The sequence below is a fragment of the Nesoenas mayeri genome (genome assembly GCF_963082525.1).
Source record: "Nesoenas mayeri genome assembly, chromosome: 1".
NCBI classification, from domain to species: Eukaryota; Metazoa; Chordata; class Aves; order Columbiformes; family Columbidae; genus Nesoenas; species Nesoenas mayeri.
In genome coordinates this window covers 202,241,228-202,261,276 of record NC_137541.1, presented here as the reverse complement: position 1 = coordinate 202,261,276, position 20,049 = coordinate 202,241,228, and the positions used below count along the sequence as shown (strand labels likewise).

The window sequence follows — 20,049 nt, the reverse complement described above, 5'->3', positions numbered from 1 at the left end:
AGGTGGGTTGGACTAGATGATCTCCAGAGGTCCCTTCCAACCCCAACCATCCTGTGATTCTGTGATTCCTATGATGGAACTTCCAGATGACCAAAGGAAAGATTTCCAGATGCACTCAGATCTACTTCAGCCCAACCTCTGCATCAGCCAGTTCACAGTCTGAGAAACAGTCCAGAACAGTGTAAGAAATGGAGATTCACAGTCACCGGATCCACATCTCCCGTGTGTGAAAACACTCTGGTAACATCATAACAGTTAAAAGATTTCCCTATTCAGCTCTTCTGGCAGTGATAATACAACAGCAATGTACAGTATTCTGGTTTAAGTCAGGGCTGACAATTCCAGAGAAGAAAAGAGAATTGAAAACTCTTCTGTGTTATGTCAACAATAATTGCATACTGGTTTGGGGTTGTTTTGGTTTGTGTTGGGTTTTTTTGGGGTTGTTTCGTTTTTTTGGGGGGAAAAGTGGGCTGGTTCGTTTTTTTTAGTTTAAAGCATACAGTAACACTTGCTGAAGTACATTATTATATTAGTAACAAATAAAGTGTATGTAGCCATTTCCTGACAGTTTAAAGATATTATGATCTACCATTCCCAGAAGCCTCTTCAGCTATTTTTAAAAATATGCCATGTGGAACAAAAGTGCTAACTTGAGAACTTTGCTAGTGTGAGATGCAATCAGAAAGCCCCTAGAAACAATAAGAAGTGAATAAGAGATTTAAAAAGATCCACTTTTAAAACCCAAATTTTCAGAGTGATAAATCTATTTAATTGACATCCTTTAGGAAACAATGAGGAACTGACGTTCATTATCAGAAGACCACAAATCAAAAAAGTATTCTGAAATGTCTATCCTTTTCCTTATCATCTCCATCTCTGTCAAGTCACATCTATAGACAAGTCTGAAGCAGGAAGAATAATACATTTCTAATCAATTACTTTGTCTTCTGTGGTCCCAAAGGAAAATAAGGATGCTGAATACATTTCTATTTTTACACATTCATCACCTAAAACTGAGCTGCTGAATCATTACAATTATAGTATCATCATATTAGCTGAGTATTAAATTATTATAAAGCACTTATTATACTAGTTATTATCACACTATTGTCTCAATCTATTCAGAACTAAAGACATTCTTGTCATTTGGGAAGGTGCTAAATATCCAAGTAGCAATCAGTATTCACCAAACTCCCCTCTGATGGGATATTGTTTTCTCAACCTTTGCCTTATTTGACAAGATAAATTAATCCTTTCCATATCAACATGGGAGATTAGTGCTTCAACAAAAACCACAAAATAACAACAGGAGTAAAACTGTCAGTATCCCATTATCTAGCACAGATTCAGGTGCTTAAAAGAGTCAGTAGAAAGCACTTACCACACCAATTCCTTCAAAAGCAAATACTGCAGTCCCAAAAAACAGTGGGTATTTCTTCCAGCCAACCACAGGAGGCAGTTTCCGAGGATCTACTATATCCTAAAGAAAACAAAGGCAAACAGTGTTACGTGTTATGGAAAGTACGTTAGATGCTCCTACAACTTTGACTAATGCGTTTATGCTATAGGAAAGAAAACTCAGTACATATATACATTGCTATTTGCAATCCCTGGTTTTCCTCCCAAATTTGTAGGCACCTTCCCACCCACACACAGACACTTGCAGATATATTTATTCTATGTTCGTATTACTAACACCAGAAATTTTCCCATTTGAAGTATTACACTGGTCTATATGAGTGAGCATCAATTAAACCAAAAAGGAAAGCTCACGACTCAAACTTAATCTTCCGCAAACTTCTCAGAGCATTGCGTTTTCTAATCTGCTTTCATGCTGCACAGATATTCTTCATAACCATACAGGACAGTAAAAGAAAATCTTTTAAATACAAGCTGAGCTCCTGCAGAGCAATTAATCACTCTCTATCTCCCCCAGTCTCTTCTATGTAACTTCTCCTGCCCCCTCACCCAGTCAACACCTCTCAGTGGCTTTTCTGGTCGGTCCTCATCCACCGCTTCCCACTCATGGCACTCGTGTCAAAGTTTTCTCTAACAGCAGGGGCACTCACCACTGATTTACACTGTGTGTGCAACAGCATCGATCACCTAGCACTTGCCAAAAATCGTGAGAAAGAAAAACGTAGAGGTTTCTACGTGTGATTTCTTTTCGGCCATCGGTTTCATTTGTTCCATTACGAAATGCCTCCAAATATGAAAAACAGCAACAATTCAGAAAACGCAGCAACTATTCAACTTTTCAGGAGATAGAAGTCTGCAATGTAAATTCTTAAAGGGTAAGTCTTAAATTTTTCCTGACTGTACTGGAGAAACACTAGAAATAAATGTTATTGAATTTGTTCTTCCATTGCAACAAAAAGATTGACCATAGATTAAAACCTTGCGAATTCTGTGTGCAGCCCATCAAAATTCATATATTTTTCCACTCAAAGACTTCAAGTCGTTACAATACATACTTTGTTATCTTAAGTGTGCCAATATTATCCTTTCTTTCAAAAGTATTTGTCCCAAGTACTGAGACTACTCCTTAAACTAAGATGCCTCAATTAGATACCAGATAACCCTGCCTTTCAGGAATTGTCAGTCAGTATGTATCTATCAGAGTCCAACCACCACACACAACAAATACAACACTGAAAAAGAAAAAAAAGATAAGAAACTTTTTTATACTCACTCTAACAATATACTGGTAAATGATCACCAGGCTGACAGCCATGGAGAGATTGGCAAGCAATGAAAGGAAGGACAGGCTCTTCAGGTCACGAATAAAGACCAGGAGGATCATGAATGGCAGGAAACACAGCATGTATATTCGTAAATCAGTACTCCTTTTCTCAGAAGAACTGGAGGTGGTACTGACATTTATGGGAGCAGTCATGTCTTCCAATAATCCTTCATGGACCTATAGGAAAAAAAAAACAAACTGAAACAAAATCCCCCACATATTAAACAGTGGTAGCACTGAGTATACAGTCACATCGCTGTTCTTCTATAGGGAAATCTGTCCCTCTGCTTTACCTGCTGACTGTCATGCATTTTGGGATCCCTGTCCTCTCAGCGCAGAGGGGAGGACAAGGCACTTTGAGCAAGTGTTTCATCAGTAAGACAAATTATGAAATCAGGACATGAAAGACCTGGAAGTGTCTTTATCCCACCACTGACTAAAGAGGAAATAAATCCACATGAGCAGTTTAGATCAGATTCCTTTCAGAAAGGAAGTGTTTGGTAAATTGAATGCAATCAAGATGGATTTAGGTCTAAATATTAAGAGTCTGAATTTTCCTAAGGAGAGTAAGTTATATGAGTAACACTATTGTACCCGACTCCAGTGCCTCATGACCTTATGCCTTTGCCATGCACATCACAGCAGCACAATACAAAATAATGTCAGAATATGAACCTGCTTGTCTTCCAATCCAAATGATTTTATTTTTCACTCTTCTATTTATCAATGTCAAATCAACTTTAAAAACCAGGAGCTCTGAGAGAGTTGAGAGTTGAGTTGGTATAAATTAATGACTGCAGATAAACAGTAGTAAACAATGTGAAAGTGTATTAGGTTTTTTCTATATGACATTACAATAGTTGCTTATGGTGCAATTCAGAAGACTGAGTTTGGCACTGTTCACAACTTCCAGTGGTTCTTTTGGAAAAATGTTAATGTGTCCATAATGGCCAAAATTTGTTTTGTGGAAATATATTTTCTGTGCCATGTGCAAACCATGAGCAAAACATCAGGAGCTGGTGGTTTTTCTGCTTGCTGTAAAATTATAACAGTTGAAATCAATTTGTTTTAAATCTTATCATGCCTTTTCCCTAGAGTGTCTCCTTTCCTCTTCCCTTCCATTGCATTTGACATGTTACAAACCAGCACATGACTGTGCTTAATCTGTTCCTGCTGCAAAAAGCCTTTGGCTTGATGACTATGAAAAGATACACAGGCAGTGAGAAAAAAATAGTTTCTTATAGCACCGAGAGACTTAAACAAGAACAAGAAATCAATATATAACAAAACAACTGAAGACAATACTCTGAAACAGTGTCAGAGATGCAACTACTAGAGCCACAGTTTAAAACTTAATATAGACTGTATAACACTGCAATCCCAGGGAGTGCACAGGTGTAGCAAACCTTAAATACTATTATCCTTCTCACATAGTTCACAGGCATGGTCCCAAGACTGATTAATTTATGGGCCCTTCTTTCTATGTGGTCTGTTCTTTAAAATGTCAGTTATTACCTGTGCCAGTGAAATAATAAGAACATAGATCCTGCCTCAAAAATCCAAACACATTAAGGGGCAAGTATTACCGTTGCAATGTAAATTTTTATGTAGGCATGGCAGTCCTAAGCAAATAGCATATTTACTTCATAGCATATTTACTTCTCTTTTATTTTATAAGCCACAGTAACTCAGGGCTATTAATTTTTTACTTTGAGGCAGAAGATGGAGAAAAGAGGACAGGCTGGAGATACGGTAGGCAATCAAGGGATCACTGGCACTATAGACTTTCATGAGCTAGTAGGAGTTGATAATGTAAAACCAACTGTGTGTAAACCAAGTCATTCAAATTGGCAAGTCTGCCAAAACTCAGACTTTACAAGTCTAGGAGAAAAGTAAATTTCATAATTCACTTTATTCCCATTGTTTCAAACAATCCACAAACTCAGGCAGACAATTTAAAATTCTTTCCCCTGTAACAAAAAGCACTACACAGATTTTTTTCATTATGATAAAGGGAAAAATAAACTATATAATTCTGTAACCACATTTTCCAGAAAGCTCACTTTAAAGGAAAACAGAGGACAGCACTCATTACAGCAACACTGATGGGTTGCACCTTGCAAGACTCTTAAGTGTCACTTACAAGACATTTAACATCTGTTAGTTTTCATACCAATAATGTTTTTAGAAAGCTACAAAGAGCTAAATACATTTAGAATTGAATTCCAGTGAATTCACGCAGCTACAATAACTCCACTTTGCCAAGCAATATGTCAAACACTTATCCAAATTACTTCCCTAATGCCACATGAAGTAATGCTCTCTGTAGAAGTTTCCTGCTTTCCCATCACACTTAAAATAGAAATACAGAACAAGCACTTTAATTGCCTTTCACTTTAACAACAGCCTCATGTGTTTACTTGCTCGCATGTGTCCATGGGTAGCCAGAGCTGTTCTGCACACAAGAAGGTGAGAGGGTTTGCTAAGCATTACAATGTGATTTGAGCATGAATGTCCCATTGAAAACCTCAGTTACAATAAATATTTAACATAGCTTGCCTTCAATTTATACAAATATCTGTAGCCTGATAAGCTATTAGTCAAAATAATAAAAGATTTGTTCCTTAAAAACAAACAAACCAACCACGCACCACAAACCACAGGCAGGATACAGTTCAGGTTCTAAAATACATTTTTGAAATACCACAAGATAAACCAGTTTCTACTCAGATAATTTCAAGCATTCAGCCACTTCAGTTTTCCATTAAGACAGAGGCCTTCCATTTGCCCACACTAACATCAATGAGAAGTTCCTGAAATCAGAAATATTTGATTTTTTTTTCTATTAATACCATCAAAGTCCAACTAGATATTCAACCACAGTTTACTGGTTAATAGAGCTGGAAAATGCAATGCACACTATTCTATATAATTCTATTCAAGTCTAGGCTGTGATCAGCTACCCTGATGACAGACCTAAGGTGAGATCACACCTCCACGCTGTGTTAGGGAAGTGTGGTCATACGAAATAGCCTTTATAATTACCTGCCTTTTACTTTCAGAGAAATATTGAGGAAAGCACAGAGAAAGAAGATACTTCAGCTGCATACAAACTCTCCACAGTCATCATCAGATGAATTAATATTGATGCAGAAACAGTAAAACTCGGCCAACTAAAATTATCAGACTGCAACTCCCTGACCCAAGCTTCCCATCTCCCACTGGCACGTTTCAGATATGAGTTATATTCCAACAATAAACCACTGTGGTCTGCTTTACAACACTGTGAGCGTGGTACCCCTTCTCCCCCTCGCTGTTCCCTGCCTCTGCATCCATCAGCGGAAGGGAGCGGAGGCCAAATGGATTCTTACAAACGCAATGACTCGCAGAGCCTGCATCAGATCCTGTTCCTTGAAATATAGTTTAAAGAAAGAAGTCAGAGCATTAAAGACATTCTAGCTGGGAAGAAAAAGAAGAAAAAAAGATTAAATGCTGAACCTGCTCAGAACAGATCAATATTTTGAGTAAACCAGATTTTCAGTCACAGCTGTCTTAGTCTCAACTATGAAAAACACCTAATTCTTTTATGTTTTTAACCCAAAAGCTGAAATTCTACGTCTGGAATAAATGTCAGTTCCACAGCCTTCCTGCTGCCCCTTCCTCTCCTCCACACCATCTCTCATTTGAGTCGCTTTACCTTGTCAAGTCTCCTATCTACTACACAAAAAGTTGTATTCTCGACATTCTTGTCCTTCACCTCGTCGAAAAATGGAGGTTTGCATTCACTGAATCACAGAATAGCTGAGGTTAGATGGGACCTCAGGAGATCTGTAGCCCAATTGCTTGCTCACACCTCCATCAGCTATGGGGTCAAACCACACTGTTCCTCTCCCCATTCTCCACCTGGATCTTAAAAACTTCTAAGGATGGCGACTGCACAAGCCCTGTCAGCAACTGGTTCCAGTGCCCAACTGTTTTGAAGGTTTTCTTTGCCTTGGGTCAGAAACTTGTGTTTTATTTTATGACCAATTTCTCTTGTCCTCCCACTTGACCTCAGTAAAGAACCTGGTGCCATTTTCTAGACAACCTCTCTGCAGTCCTGAGAAGCTCTTAAGTCCTCCTTAAGCCAGTTCTTCCCTGAGCTGAACAAGCCCAGTGTCCCCAGCCAGCACAGGGCAAGTGCTCCAGCCCAGATCATTTCAGCATCTCTCCCCTAAACTCACTCCAGTTTGTCGATGATTTTCCGGTATTGAGGATATCTAAAACTTGACAGAGTATTCTTGATGCGATCTAACAAATGCAAAGCAAAGGATGATAACAACTTCCCTCAATCTACCAGCAATTCTGTTCATACAGTCCAGATGCTGTTAGTTGCTGTCAGGGCTAGTTGCCCATCCATCCATCCATCCATCCATCCATCCATCCATCCCATAAAATCCTTACTTGGACAAGAGGATGTTGACAGAGACAGCATGAAAAACATTGCTAAAGTCAAGGTGACATCTAGTGCTTTCTCACTATGTACAAATTCAGACTTTTTTCTTATAGAAGGCAATCAAGTTGGTCAGGCCCTTGGTAAATCCAGTCTCCTTATTCTCCCTCATGGGTCCAGAAATGTGCTCCAAGAAGACTCAAACCTTGATTTTCAAAGGGATTGGAGAGACTTTTAATGGCTTTTAATTCTCCAAATTATTCTTTTGGCCTTTTATACAGATACGTACAACATTTGCCTCTCCTTGGTTCTCAGCGACATCCCAAACTCTGTATCGTCTTTCAAAGACTTCAGGTCTAACCCTAACCCTAAGCCAGCACTCTCAGATACAGCCCACCTGGTCCCAGATTCCTTCCTTTGTCTCCAGAGCACAACAGTGGCACCGCTTTAGCCACACCTCGACAGTATAAAGCAGGGTAATTCTTCACTCTCTTCCTATCTTTGTTCTGTATGGTCGCAACTGTCATTGTATAAAGGTATTTTGTAACTCTACTCAGAAAATGGAACAAACCTTATTTATTTGTGATAGCCTACACCCTACTGAGATCTGACCAAACCCAGAGGATTATTCTGCTATAAGTCTTCAGATAAATAAAAAAAGAAAATCAGAACCCTACTTGAAACAGCCCTGTTGCCCAAAGCCTATCCCATGGGGGATTGCAGCTTTATATAGAGAAAAAACACATGAAATGGTTAGTTAAGTTCCACTTACCCCCTAATAACTGCTGAAAGTGCACACACTTACCTCAGGCAGAGTATTTTAGAGATTGGTTTGCCATCAGTTGAAGAGGTTACTGTGAACTGTACCACTGCTAAAGACAGCAGAATTGCCTGGGTGAGGGAGAGGTTTCTGAAATTTACTCTCGACTGGCTTGCAGCAAAATGTGAAGCCCATGACACGAAAATTAATATTTCAATTTATTACAAAAAAGAAACTTTTGAAAGTTTCAGTTCAAGTGTTGACTGTCAGTCTGTTTTCATTATCTCCATTATACACAAGTTTCTGCATTACTAAAATACTTTAGAAGTCAATTTTATGTACACATACATGCACATGTATACATCATGTAACTGATATTATGGACACAGTTATACCGATGCAAAAGCACAGGAGCCCAATTTATTCCCTTTTGTGGATATATATACCTTTAAATCAACTTCCTGTCAATAAAGCATTTTACAGACTGAAGCATAGGAGGTTCCATCTAAACATGAGCAGAAACTTCTTTACTTTGAGGGTGCCAGAGCCTGGAACAGGCTTCCCAGAGAGGTTGTGGAGTCTCCTTCTCTGGAGACATTCAAGACCCACCTGGATACCTTCCTGTGTGATCTGCTCTGGTGAACCTGCTTTAGCAGGTGGGTGGGACTAAATGATCTCCAGAAGTCCCTTCCAACCCAAACCGTTTTGTGATTCTGTAAAAGCAGCTATAACAATGTCAGTCAGGGAAGTACCACTTAGAGTTCAGGCAAGTATCCATACCTCAGAGGTGGATTTTGAGACATGACTGAGGACTCAGAAAAGGCACATCAGAAAAGATCCAGCAAAGGTTAATCTTGTGGCACAGCTAAACAAACAGGCAAGAGCAACTGACAGGTGGAAGAAAGCTGAGTCAGAAGTGAAATGCAAAACTTATAAAAAGTAAGGATCAGTATTCTCCTTCTTGGAGTGGAATAATGGGTTCTGGGCAGTTCAGCAGTAAAGAGCAGCAAAGGAAAACTCTAATGAAGATGAGATTATTCTGATTTGCTTAGGTGCAGTCTAACATTACCATCACCATCACTTTGAAAGTGTTGTACTAGATTATTTAAAAAAAAAATCAGATAACACTTAAACCTGTTCTAACAAGTAAAAAACCACAAAGCTGCAGGAAAACATCTTTCTCTTTTGAACTCTTTCTCACATGCTGTTTAGCTCAGTGCAAGTTCTCTGCTGATTGTGTTAGGATGCACTATGACTCACCATCTCTCTAACCTAGTCTCCTGAATTATTATAATTAATATAATCCCAGATTCCTCTTCTGGACAACAGTCACTTCCAATCTCCTGCTGCTCTTTGCTAGTGTATCACTGCACATGGCACTCACGCTGGGCCAAGAACAGCAGACATCATATCTGTCATTTTCCTAAACAAGGCAACATAATCTGAAATATCACTGGAATATCAGTACATGACTGTACCTGGGGTAGTTCCACAAACATTTCCCTAAACCAAATGAGGAAATATTATGGTTTTAGAAAGGAAGTACACAGCCACTGAGGTCACTAGGAATAGTGACCATGATGGCTATCGATGTCCCCAGTCACAAGGCAACTTAACCAGAAGCCACTTCAGTTATTCAAGCATTAACTTACACGATGGTGTGATGTCTGAACCAGCTTTCCTTACAGGAGTGCTTCACCTAACGTCTCATTTACACAGCCGGGGCACAGCATCCACCCACTTCAGTTGTACCCAGGAAGATCAAACACTTGTGCAAATTCGGTCATCAGATTCCTTACGTCAGGCACTCAGAAAACAGCTAATGCACAACTAGTGACTGCAGAAAATTCAGTCCAACTGATGAAGACACTTGTTAGAAGAACTGCCTCAGAAGCAAGAAATAATTCTGTTTCCTCAGTCTCTTCAGCCAAGACCACTGTTTCCTTGTCTGTATCCCAAAACCTGTTCTTTCTTCATACAGTCCATGCACTTTTCAACATCTAGTGGGATCAAACCAGTAGTCTTTGAACCCTCCTAATTCCTTCCTTATTCAGCTCAGAGCAATAGCCAGTACAATACACAAGGCCAGATTTGGCACAAAACCAACACGTTATCAGACAGATAAAGTCTTGTAATCCTGTAATTTGGCATGAACAAGCCAAATAAATGTTTCACCGTTCATTTCATTCTGGTATTTCATTATTACTCGGTACTCAACTTTCCAACATCTTTAACACTTCTAGGTTTACGTCTACGTACAATTTCCTAAGTTTTGGAAGGGTTTTTCCTTTTTACAATAACTGGAAAATTCCATGATGTAGCACCTCACTGATGGATCATGTCCCACACAGCAAGAGCATGTTTTCATTTTTTAGCTTTATAAGCAAACAATGTGAAAAAGACACTTCTCCAGAGAACTCAGCACATATCCATGCACAATCTGATAAATTTCAAAGCTCTTGACTTGTCTTCTGTTGCTCAAGCAGGAAAAGCAAAGTAACTACGGCATAAAAGAGGGTAGTGCTCTTTTGAACACAGTGTTCCCCAGTGTTCCTGTTCCAGTCTTGCTGCAGCCAAAGTCCTTGTTCCAGTTTCACCATTCTTCTCCATTCTAGACACCTTCACCCATAACGCCCTTATTGCATCCCATCACAGTTAACCAGAACTCTCTCCACCAACCTAAGACTCTTCAGTACTCCAGGAAAATATCCCTTAAGAAAAAAAGGTTCGTTTGAAATTCGATGTAACTGGAAATAGTGTGTTGTAGCACAAATCATCTAGAAAACTCTAACATAATGCTGCCAACAGTTACAATCCCACAAACACTAATCAGAAAAGATTTGGCACCAGAAGTTACGCTGCATATCCATTAGTGAGAAGGGTATATAAAATATTTTGCAGAATTCCAAAGATGAAATAAATAGACTTGAATGCACCACTGTGTGTCTAACTAAATAGTCCCCTCAAAGTAATGTGGACTAATGGATACTTAATTCATGTGCCAGAACCACTCTAAAATGCTTTGTTGCTTTTTTGTTCTGTGTAATAGTAAATAAGCTGAAGGAAGAGACTGCTAAGTTTTGTTGGGTACTAGTTTTAACTAGGAATATAGAAGAAAATATCTCAGTGGAGGTTCTCACTGGTTCTGGTGGACTTTTAATTTGCAAGCACACCAACACGCAAACATAATAAAAGTACAGAGCATAACGCAGATGTATTGACTGGTATTAGTGACTTTTTACTATGTTTTTCCTTTATGTAAGTTCTCCATCCCTCATTCCTTCTGCTCACCTTGTTCATCTCTCCACTACCTCAAATAATGCCATTTACAGCAGCAACAATGTGTGTTCTTTGGTGCCCTCTACGGGATAGATTTCTGCAACAGAAAGATGCCAGAAGAAACTACAGCTTTCTCCTTCCCAGAGGGAAAAGCGCAGGGCAACCTAAATCAAATACACTTGAAAGTGGAACTTCTGAATTCCCGATGACTTCAATTCATTCACAAGGCACATGTCATGGGTCTCTGCAGCTACTGCTTTTGCAGAGGTCACTTCCCTCTGAGATCTTTTGACTCTTCTTCAAGAAAGCAGCAACGAGTTTCCTGAAAAGGTTTCATTTTGTTTAATATCTACAAAAGCCTGGGTCAATAAGCATTCAGTCTTATATTTTGTTTAAAGTCAAAACACATATATAATGACTGGTTGATCAGGTACCTATTTGACAGGGAAGGCTGCAATTCAAACTTCTGTTACAAAGGATACAATAAAAATCCCCACTTCCAAAGGCCAGCAAAAGCATATCAGAAGTAAAATAGGATTTTTAGGTATTGAGATAGATTGTGACAGAAGGACTGTAGTTTTTAAGGTTGTGGGTTTTTTTCTCTGCCAAGACGCAAATTACAGAGTATCCAGCTCCCAAATACACAAATTTGCCTCATCTGGACAGGATTTCATTTGTAGAACTTGGAATACTTTATAAACACAATATAAATACTCATCTACTAGAGAAAGAACAAGACATGCCATCTTGGGTGTACTAACTGCCCAAGGGGACACACTTCTTCCTAATTAAAGTAAGTTAAGCTATGTCAAGACACCTTTATTCTCCCTTTTTGGAACAGGCTGCCCAGAGAAAGTGGTGGAGTCACCATCCCTGGAGGTGTTTAAAAGGTGTTTAGACGAGGTTCTTAGGGACATGATTTAGTGCTAGAGTCAGGTTATGATTGGACTTGATGATCCTGAGAGTCTCTTCCAACCGAAACAATTCCATGATTCTATGAATAAATGCCCTTATGGATGTTTAATGCTCAGTAACCCGCCACACCTTATTCCTCGCCCACTTCACTAATTACAGAAGCACACATTTAGACACAGGCCCAGATTCACCCTCCTTAGCTATATGCTAAGTGACTAACTATAATCTTACAAGCAGAAAACACAGCAGAGTACATTGGTAGCGTCCTGGCACCTTAATAAGACTGTAGAGGAGAGAACACCACAAGTTCAAAGTGCCTGTGGCTCCTGTCAGAAAAATCTCCACCAATAAGAAATAGAAAGACTTAGAAGGAATGGAGAATGAGAGACAAAAACATGAACGAAAGCAGCAGCAGCAGCTGTCATGAAAGAGATAGGCATGGGTTTGTTTGCTTTTGTCAGCGACGGATGGTTGTGAGGGAGAATAGGGATAGTTGGGTTTTATTGAAAGGTCTGGGGGTGTCTGAGAGGTGTAGAGGCATCTGTGGTTGAGGGGATTCATTTGCAATTTTTAACTGATTTTTTCATAAATATGACATGACTACTTGATTTTTAGACGTCCTTAAATAAATCAATTTGCACAAAAGAATAAATATTTTTCTAATAATTAATATCCAAGTTATTTACAAATTTATAACATATTGAAATGTCTTTCCATATGTTTAACGCTACACATTATATGTGTAATAGTGTTTACAGTAAAACACATGAAACACCACATGAGCAGTGCTATTTAATGTTTTCATTAATAACACAGACGGTGTAGTAAGCAGGGTTTAAATAACTAATCCGGATGGAAAGTGTAAGAATATTGAGGAATACAATCAAAATTCAACTCTGAGAACTGTCAAAAATCAATCCGGTAAGGAAAAATAAAGGATTCTATAGGTAACTAGAAACCGTCTGTACAGAAAGAAGAACCAGAAGAATTGCCTAGAAAGTAGCTCTGCAGTAAAGGATTGAGTGATCAGAGTGGGTCACAAGTCAATCATGAGTTAGCAATGACATGCTCCTGCAAAATCACCATTATAATGAAGTGTCAAGTCTGGACTATGATCTGTTAGACCTCTGAAATAACCTTTCAGCTCTACTGGTCACAAGCAAGACTTCAACTAGAGTAGCACAACCAAATTCAGGGATAAAACTTGGAAAAAAGAGAGAGATGTGACGAACTGCAGAACATTCACAGATTCTATTATGTGTCCCTATCATGGGGAGGCATGATAAGAATATTCAAAAATATAAAAGGTATCCACAAATAGAAAAGAATAAATTACCTATAGATAGAACATGAAATAAAGGACTTATAATGCCGATAAGAATTTTTTAGCTTCTACAAAGAAGCAGCTGTCTGACAGATAAGACAGCATTGGAACTGACTACTGAGGAGGCTGCAGAAATTTCAATGTCAGGCATTTTTGAGAACAAAAATCAGGATTGGTTTAGATACAATGGATTCCATGGCAGATGAGACCATTCTGGAAAAGGGAAGAGACTAAACAAGAACCAAAGAAAGATTCCAGTGACATTAAAAGGGAGAAAACATGCCCAGGAGGTCTGGGCTAAACAAAGGGAGTCAACAGAAGGCCTGACAGAAAAAAAACCCATCAGGCTCCACTGTCTCCTAGACCAATTTCAGACTTATTTTCTATCATTTCCACAATTAATTTGTAAATTTGACAAACAAATCAGAGGACAATGAGTCACAAACACTTGCACAAGATCTGAATTTAGTTCATCTTGCATATTGCTCCTTTTTACCAAAAGCTCTTTTGTGGAAACCATCGTAGAACCCATTCTATGCATCTCTCAGTTTCACATTTTACAAGTAGTTCATTGGACTTTAGGAGGAGAGGAAATAAAAGGGAGGAAAAATTAATTTAAACTCAGAACTGTTTCCATACAGTAACATTACTCACCTGTTTCACATTCTCTGCCAAGAATACAACATAAACACTACAAAATCCCAGTTGTGTTATCACTAGGAAGAAGTCAACAACATACCTGAAGAAGAAAAAAAACCCATTCATTATTCTTAGGATCCAAACAATTAACCCTTTTCTACCTAATACGCAATTACTACTCCTTTTTACAGTAATACAAATGCTGGATTCAAATGATACATTAATCTCATAAGCACTGCTATGCAGGTTAATCTTACGGCAAAATAGGGTGGTTTTGTGTGTATTTGCTTTTTAAGGTAATATTGAGTAGGCATCAAAGTTTCTTAAAAAAAATGTAAAAGAAGGTGCTCAAATATTTTGAAGTTGCGTAAAAAGAAATTCAAAGACTTGATGTGGTACAAATATAAAAAATAGACATATATATTCAATGCACAAATAAATCCTGCTGGGGTCCGTTAGCCCCTGACACAACAGTTTTCCACCAGCATCAGACTAAACATCTCATAAAGTCCAAGTCCTCTAGGTTTCAGCAATTCCAGATAACAAACATTTTCACATATTACTAAGTCAGTCTATATCAGTGTATCCAAATATCCATTCAGACACTGTATCTCTTTGAAAAAAACACCCTGAATTATGGCTCAGATTGTGTTTGAAAAACGTTGTACACAATGGTGGCCTGAAGATGCTGTAATGAAACTTGGCCAGAGCCAGAGATCTGCCTCAGAGGATAGATTTGCTGCAGCACAGTGTCTCTGGAAATCAAATTGCCTTTTGTGGCTTGTAACTCTTTGATGTATTACAGAATTGTCATTATATTTCACTACAGACCAATTTTCCCTCTAATTGAGCTCTATTCCATTCCTATAAAGTCACCACAAAAGATCTTAAGACTAGATCATCTTTTTCATATTCGAGACAAAGTAGTAGCCAAAGCACATGACTCAAGATGCTGCATCCTTGAAAATAACTGGACCAAAAAAATTCTTCCTCAAGTAAATTACATCGTTGAACAATGTGTCTGTGTTTTTGAATTCCACTACTGTGTATTCATACCATAAACTCCATAAACAGCTATACAGCAACAAGTGCTAAAGAAAAAATAACGGTCGTTTTTCAAAGAGGGGTAAAGTATTTATGAGAGACAACAAGCTATTAATATCTGCATGTCATTATTACAAAATATAGTAAATATTTTTCCATTATTTTAATGTTTTATTTAAAAGGAATCAAAGAATTGCTCTGCTTCCTTTTAGAATAAATATATTGAAGTAATTCACATCTGCAGTGCCAACTTGCTTAAGGAGCGAACTCTGATGCAGAGAAACGTGTTTACAGCAAAAGAGAATGAAAACTTAAATCACTTCACTACACTGGAAAATACAGAATGCATTTCTGGTTATACCACATCTCTTCCTATATTACTAAACAGTATTATTTTCTTCACAGCTCTTGTATACCTGAAAATTGCAATGCCTAACGGAGGGAGATACTTCCCAATCCTGCCATGTCACCACTATTAGCTGGCTGCAGGAAATAACAAAAAACACTGCATGAACATATTTCAAGCATAGGGAACACATCTTAAAGCAGGTAACATGTTAGTAACAAGGAAATCTCCTAACCATTCCAAGTGTAGCCATTAATTTTTAATAACCAATTTAGTACATGAAATTCTAATGCAAACTTACCGTCCCCAAGAAGCTCGTTTCTGAAGAGCAGTCAGGGGTCCCACTTCCATGGCGTAACTGACTGTATCGCTGTATCCCAGTGTGGATTTTTTCATCCTAAAAGAATGAAGAAAGAATGGAGTCACTAAAAACTATGAGGGCCTAGATCCCTACCTTGGAAACACTGGTGACTCCAGGATTATAACAAGTAATCATATGTGGCACCATCCTGCAGCTGCTGAATTTCACAGGTGTGGTTTGCGCTGCTTCCCCCAGGAAGGGCTGTTCAGCACTCAAGCTGCATGTGAACCATAACGCTGCTTCCCCCTAATTCAACAGTACTAAATTAGTTTATTGATAAATTAATCCAAAACTAGATTCTTATAATACCAGCTTAAGGAATTCATCTCAAACCTAAAAGTCACAAGAACTTCAACAAGATTCAACAGATTTTCCTGGACAAGCAGAGAATCCCAACAGTTTCAGTGATCTTAGCTCTACATACATCCTCACAGGCCATTCAGAACTACAGAGGAAAACGTGAAGAATTCAGGAATGACAGGATCCTTTCACAGTACAGTATCACACTAAACTGGTAAGGTAGTTTTTCCAGCTACAGGGACATGAACAGTTTTGTGTTTCTATTCAGTTCAAAAACTCCATTGCATTTTCTAAATACGAGACCCTCCCACTGCTTCTCTTTAACACCTGACAGTAAGATAAAAACGTTTAATAAAAGTCAGTACTACTCAAAATACTTTATCAGTCAAATTTTAATAACTACTACCAGTACTGTACATCTCACTTGGAGGAGTATCTACTGTTTAACTGCTTTCTAGTATCATTTTAACACATTCCTTCAGCACTACAATTTTGAAGAATCAAGTTGTCACAATCCTAAGAGAGCTCACAAATAATCATAAAAGATATTACCAGCAATTCTTAGTTTGTCTTTTATTCCTATAAAGTACTTATACACTGGCTATTTATCAATTGGACATTTTCGAAAGCTATGAAGATTTAGAAGCTATGAAGACAAAGAAGGACTGAAACTAAGCAACTAGAACTGCAATGAGAAAGACCTGATTATTTGTGAGTAAAGACAGGGAACAGGATATTGGGCAACGCACGTTAAACCAACTTCATTTTGTGTATGAGCAGAGAATAAATATTTTTTCAATGTATTAAAGCAGCATTGCACAAAGCATCGCTATCATTTATAGTTGCACAATAAGAATTTGTGTTGCTTTCAAGTACAAGATTCTGAAGAGAAGAAACTGCTCCAGCACCAGGACATTCTGTAGGCCAAAAATCAGTAGCAGAAAAGAAGAAAGAAAAAAACAACACTCAAATCCAGCAACAGAATGAGTAGTTCCACATTTACCTCTGACATAGACAGTGGCTGCAACGTACCAAGATGTGCATACAATGAACAGATATCACTCCTATGAACACAAGGCTGATTGGTCCAATCTGGTATAGAAAAAAAAAGGGAGGACATGGGTGATAAACAGAATTTTTCAATAATGTTTACATGCAAAAATGTCACATTGTATCAAGTAAATTAAGAATTAAAAAATTGTATGGATCTGGATTTTTTTGCCATCACAGAGGAGGATTTGCTGATGATGTTTCATGGTATTCCTTACTTTAATTCATTACTTGACAGAAGGCTACTCAGGGGTAATCAAGCCATAAATACAAAATAGGAGTGAACAACTTTACTCCTCTAACAGCTTCATTAGGATATTTGCCAAAAAAAGCTCATCAAGAGAGAAAACTGCATTTATCGCACAATCCAAACAGTGGTTTGAACAACCTTAAAGGGGCAATGACAATAAAGGTAACTTTCCCTTACATTAGTAAACTTGATGATGTGCAGTATATAAAAAAAGAGAAAACCACCACAACCAATGTAACTTCTACTATTACAAATTATCGATAATTTTCAAATTACATAATTTGTTTCAGAGTGGAAGTTTGACCAAAAATTTTCACAGAATGTACTTGCTTTTCAAAAGCAACTTCCATTCTTAAACTGAACATCCTGAAATAGAGAATCGCAGGATTATTTAGTTGTAAGGTGAAAACTTCACTTGATTAAATCTACCCTGCCTTAGGAAATGCATTGTTTGTTACCTGCTGTAAACAAGCTGTGCTATATCCTGCTGCTGCAGGAACACAAGCTTGATTTAACAAGCCAATGTTGCATGTTAGGACATACAATCTGGCTCTAGAGAAGTCTGAACAAAGATAAAACAAGCCCATAACAACAATTCCCATGAGACATCATAGGAGTCTGAGTGAATCAAAACCTTTCTTCTTTCTGACAAGTTTTTGTTTTCACCAGAAAAAAAACACTTTGGCTAAGCAAAAATACACCAACACCACATGATACAAAGTCTTCAGGGTGAAATAGTAACTTAGAAAAAATCTCTTCAGTACTAACCTCACCAGACTAAAGAGGAAAAATAGAAAACTCTGTTGAAGTTTGTAGTGACAAACAAAAAGTATCGATTTTTATTTTTCAGGCTCAGACACGTATCTGTAGATCTTTCTAGGTAGTTTTTCTGATCTGTGAAAAATAACTGAATTCTTACCACAATGCCAGCGTTTTTTATTGCAAGTGGAAGACCAAGAAGCCCAGTCCCAATGTTCCCCTTGAGGAGGTGCATAAGAGTTTGTATAAACCTGAGGATAAAAATATTGGAAGTCACATTAAAACTACGCTGATTGGTGGGGAATTAACAAAAAAAAAGAAAAAACAACACCACACCCTCTGTCATTTATTAATAAAGGGATAAATTAAGAGCTTTACAGTGTTCTACCTACTTTAAAGAATACGCAGCACATTCAAATAATGTTCTTATTCGTCTTAACATGTGAGCTTCCTCAAACAGAATGTACAAGTTTGATATTCAGTCCTTCCTCCAGCTTGTGAAAGGTTATTTTCTGTGCAATTTTATTGTCCTTTTACCTCACAGTCAAAATTACCAAGTTTTATCAATGTTTTTTTAGAGTCAATAACATTCAAAACAATCACCAGCTGCAAATCACTGATCTGACAGCCAAAGCTTTATCAAACAACAACAACAAAACCTTTACAAGTTCTTCTAATTAAAGAGATCATTTCCAAAGTCTTCTGAAGTTTCTTTACAAAAAAAATAAACTCAATCAAAACCTTCTTTAAACAGTGCTTGGATTCTGAGTGATCCCATTATTTTATAAATGGGCACCGTGGAACATCGTTAACTTCCAAAGGACAGAGAATCTGCTCAAAATGAGCTACTTTTTGGCAGAACTAAGCGAAGTCTTGATGTATAACCACAAAGCTGCATCACAGGTGCAAGAAAACCCCTTAAGAGTTCTGTAAACTACTTACGACAAAGAAGTCAGAGGCAACAATTTCAAAAAGTCAATACTAAGAGTAAAACATACGTAATGCCTTCTTCATTCTCAAGCTGGTAATGCTTCTCAACTGGCAGGATAGTATCATGCTCTTCATCCGAAATGCCATCTGAATTTTGTTCATCAATTAAAGGCTTCATTACTTCCATGTCTGTACAACAAGAGTTAAAACCACATTAGCATTAGAAACAAACACAGAGTTTACAAGTAAAACATGATGCGAACTTCCCATGCTATGAGGTTTACCTGTGTTCCTAACTACAGAGGTAGATACACACAAATCTGCACAGGAAACTCTCTTTAAAGTGGCACCCTATTTCATTATTGTCATTATTATCACTATTATTATGGCCGAACACTAGGTTTTCATTAAGAAAAACAACTTTGTATCATCAAAATGTTGATGGTTTCAATCATTTTGCAAAACAGAAAAGTCATCCATTGTTGCAAAAGGATGGGATTCAACTCACCCACCATTAATTACTGCAAAACTAAGGATTTAGGCTACTCTTGTCAGTGGTGAGCAAAGGAACCCTCCCCAGTCATCCCATCCTAAAATGGACAGGTAAGACAGGTACTGTAGAAGATGTCTCCAGTCACTGGTGACAGAACCAAGACAAGAGAATTACACTGTGAGCTTTGAAAGCTCTAATTTCACAAACCTTTTAAAACACCATGAACTGCCACCACTGTCAACAAGTGCAATTCCACCATGCAGTTAAGTAACAGTGCCAAGCAACAGCAAGCAGCCAGCAGAGAACAAAATTGCCTTTCAGGCACAATGGACGGCTTAACACCAGTTTAATGTTGATTAAATTATAACCACTTCTAAATTACTGCAGTTAAGCAAAACAAATCCTGCCAAGAGCAAAGAGAGTA

General features: G+C 38.0%; 1 protein-coding gene across 1 annotated transcript in view; it reads right to left on the bottom strand.

Annotated features, from left to right (window-relative positions):
• The window catches only part of SLC36A4 (solute carrier family 36 member 4), a gene marked incomplete at both ends in the record, with an annotated part of 103,814 nt that overhangs the window by 74,809 nt on the left and 8,956 nt on the right, over positions 1-20,049 (bottom strand). The window contains 7 exons of the mRNA XM_080338630.1: positions 1,382-1,480; positions 2,693-2,920; positions 14,108-14,192; positions 15,784-15,879; positions 17,147-17,235; positions 18,363-18,453; positions 19,201-19,321. Coding sequence (XP_080194756.1) covers positions 1,382-1,480; positions 2,693-2,920; positions 14,108-14,192; positions 15,784-15,879; positions 17,147-17,235; positions 18,363-18,453; positions 19,201-19,321 — 809 coding nt within the window. The remainder of the gene's footprint in view (positions 1-1,381; positions 1,481-2,692; positions 2,921-14,107; positions 14,193-15,783; positions 15,880-17,146; positions 17,236-18,362; positions 18,454-19,200; positions 19,322-20,049) is intronic.